Genomic DNA, 1,770 nt, shown 5'->3' on the forward strand with positions numbered 1-1,770 from the left:
AGAGTGTATGTGTGTGTGTGTGTGTGTGTGTGTGTGTGTGTGCTGCGGCCTTCTAGTGTGTTTAATGACAGAGAGAGTTGAGTGAGAGCAGCAACATTGATGAGGCTCTCTTGGCCTACTCTGACTATGATTTTCTAAATAGAAAAAAAAAAAAATGGTTCTTTTGATGCTTTTGATGTGTCAGTGTAATCTGAGATTCTGTGCAGAGTTTTAATACCTTAGACTTACTACGGATGGTCTTCCTCTCAATTGAAAAATTTCTCTTGTTGATATTTTATTGTTATATTGTTTTTTTTTTTAATTCATCTTTTTTTTTACTTGATGTAAATCCCACTTTATGTTGTAATTCATCATCGTATTATCCTTCTTTTGCATTCTTGTGGTCAATCAAAATAAAAAAATTAAAAAATGTGAATATTTTTAGGTAATAGGTAGTAATTGCATTGATTTTCTTGATTGTGTATTCCCTCAGTTTTTTTTTTTAAACAAAAATGAATATCATTCTAGGGGAGGGATTTGACTGCTATATCTAGCAGGTTGAGAATCATTATAAGGGCTTCATCATCTTGAGAGGATAACATTGTTGTAGACTTAACTAATCCATACCTTTTTTGAAAATAAATTGAATAGTAATAGATGATGATTCTGATTTAAGGATGGTGGTGATAATAATGATGATGATGATGATGATGATGAATATAATTGTCTGTTTCAGGGGAATGTATTACATAACCTAGGAAATGACCGAATGGCTGAGAAGGTGCTCCGTGAGGCAGTAAATGCTGATACTAAATCACATCAATCTTGGTATGTTTCTCTTTGTTCTTTTCTCAGTCACACTAAAATACCACTGTTTTAACAAGCCAACTAATCTTTTTCTCCACTCCATTCTCATGCTACCATACTACACTATCATTATCTTAATACTACAATTGATCTTTTTCTTCATTCCAGTCTTGTTTTACCACACTGTGCCCTCCTGGCATGTGAAAAGACATTCGAGCAAGTTCGTTGCCAGTACCGCTGGACTGGCTCTTGTGCGGGTGGCAAATAAAATACACCATTTCGAGCGTGGCCATTGCCAGTACCGCCTGACTGGCTTTCGTGCGGGTGACACGTAAAAGCACCCACTACACTCTCTGAGTGGTTGGCGTTAGGAAGGGCATCCAGCTGTAGAAACTCTGCCAAATTAGATTGGAGCCTGGTGTTGCCATCCGGTTTCACTCAGTCATGCTAGCATGGAAAGCGGACGTTAAACGATGATGATGATGATGATGATTAACACACCAGCTAAGCTTTCTGTTCCTTGTCTCTTCATTTCTACACTAAAATATCATTACCTTAACACTTCAGCTGATCTTTCTCTTCATTTATTGCTCATGATGCCACTAAATTACCAATGTCTTAAAACCACAGCTAACTTTCTTCATTCTCTCCCTCCTTGCATTGCCATACTAAAATACCACTGCCTTAACAGTTCAGCTAATATCTTTGTCCATAACGCTAATCTAAAAAATTAACAATAAAGATTTTATTTTATTAGTACAAAGTTACAAATTTGTAGGAAAGAGACAGCCAAATGACGCAGGAGTGGGTGTGTGGTAAGTAGCTTGCTTACCAACCACATGGTTCCGGGTTCATTCCCACTGTGTGGCACCTTGGGCAAGTGTCTTCTACTATAGCCTCGGGCCGACCAAAGCCTTGTGATTGGATTTGGTAGATGGAAACTGAAAGAAGCCTGTCATATATATATATATATATATATATATA

The 1,770-nt window shown here is 37.2% G+C and overlaps 1 protein-coding gene and 1 long non-coding RNA gene across 2 annotated transcripts in view; one reads left to right on the plus strand and one right to left on the minus strand.

Annotated features, from left to right (window-relative positions):
* The window catches only part of LOC106881176 (tetratricopeptide repeat protein 7B), a 75,850-nt gene that overhangs the window by 62,091 nt on the left and 11,989 nt on the right, over positions 1-1,770 (plus strand). The window contains exon 10 of the mRNA XM_014931469.2: positions 716-807. Coding sequence (XP_014786955.2) covers positions 716-807 — 92 coding nt within the window. The remainder of the gene's footprint in view (positions 1-715; positions 808-1,770) is intronic.
* The window catches only part of LOC128247628 (uncharacterized), a 21,634-nt gene that overhangs the window by 2,378 nt on the left and 17,486 nt on the right, over positions 1-1,770 (minus strand). The window lies entirely within an intron of this gene.

This window comes from Octopus bimaculoides, chromosome 4 (genome assembly GCF_001194135.2).
Source record: "Octopus bimaculoides isolate UCB-OBI-ISO-001 chromosome 4, ASM119413v2, whole genome shotgun sequence".
Classification (NCBI taxonomy): Eukaryota; Metazoa; Mollusca; class Cephalopoda; order Octopoda; family Octopodidae; genus Octopus; species Octopus bimaculoides.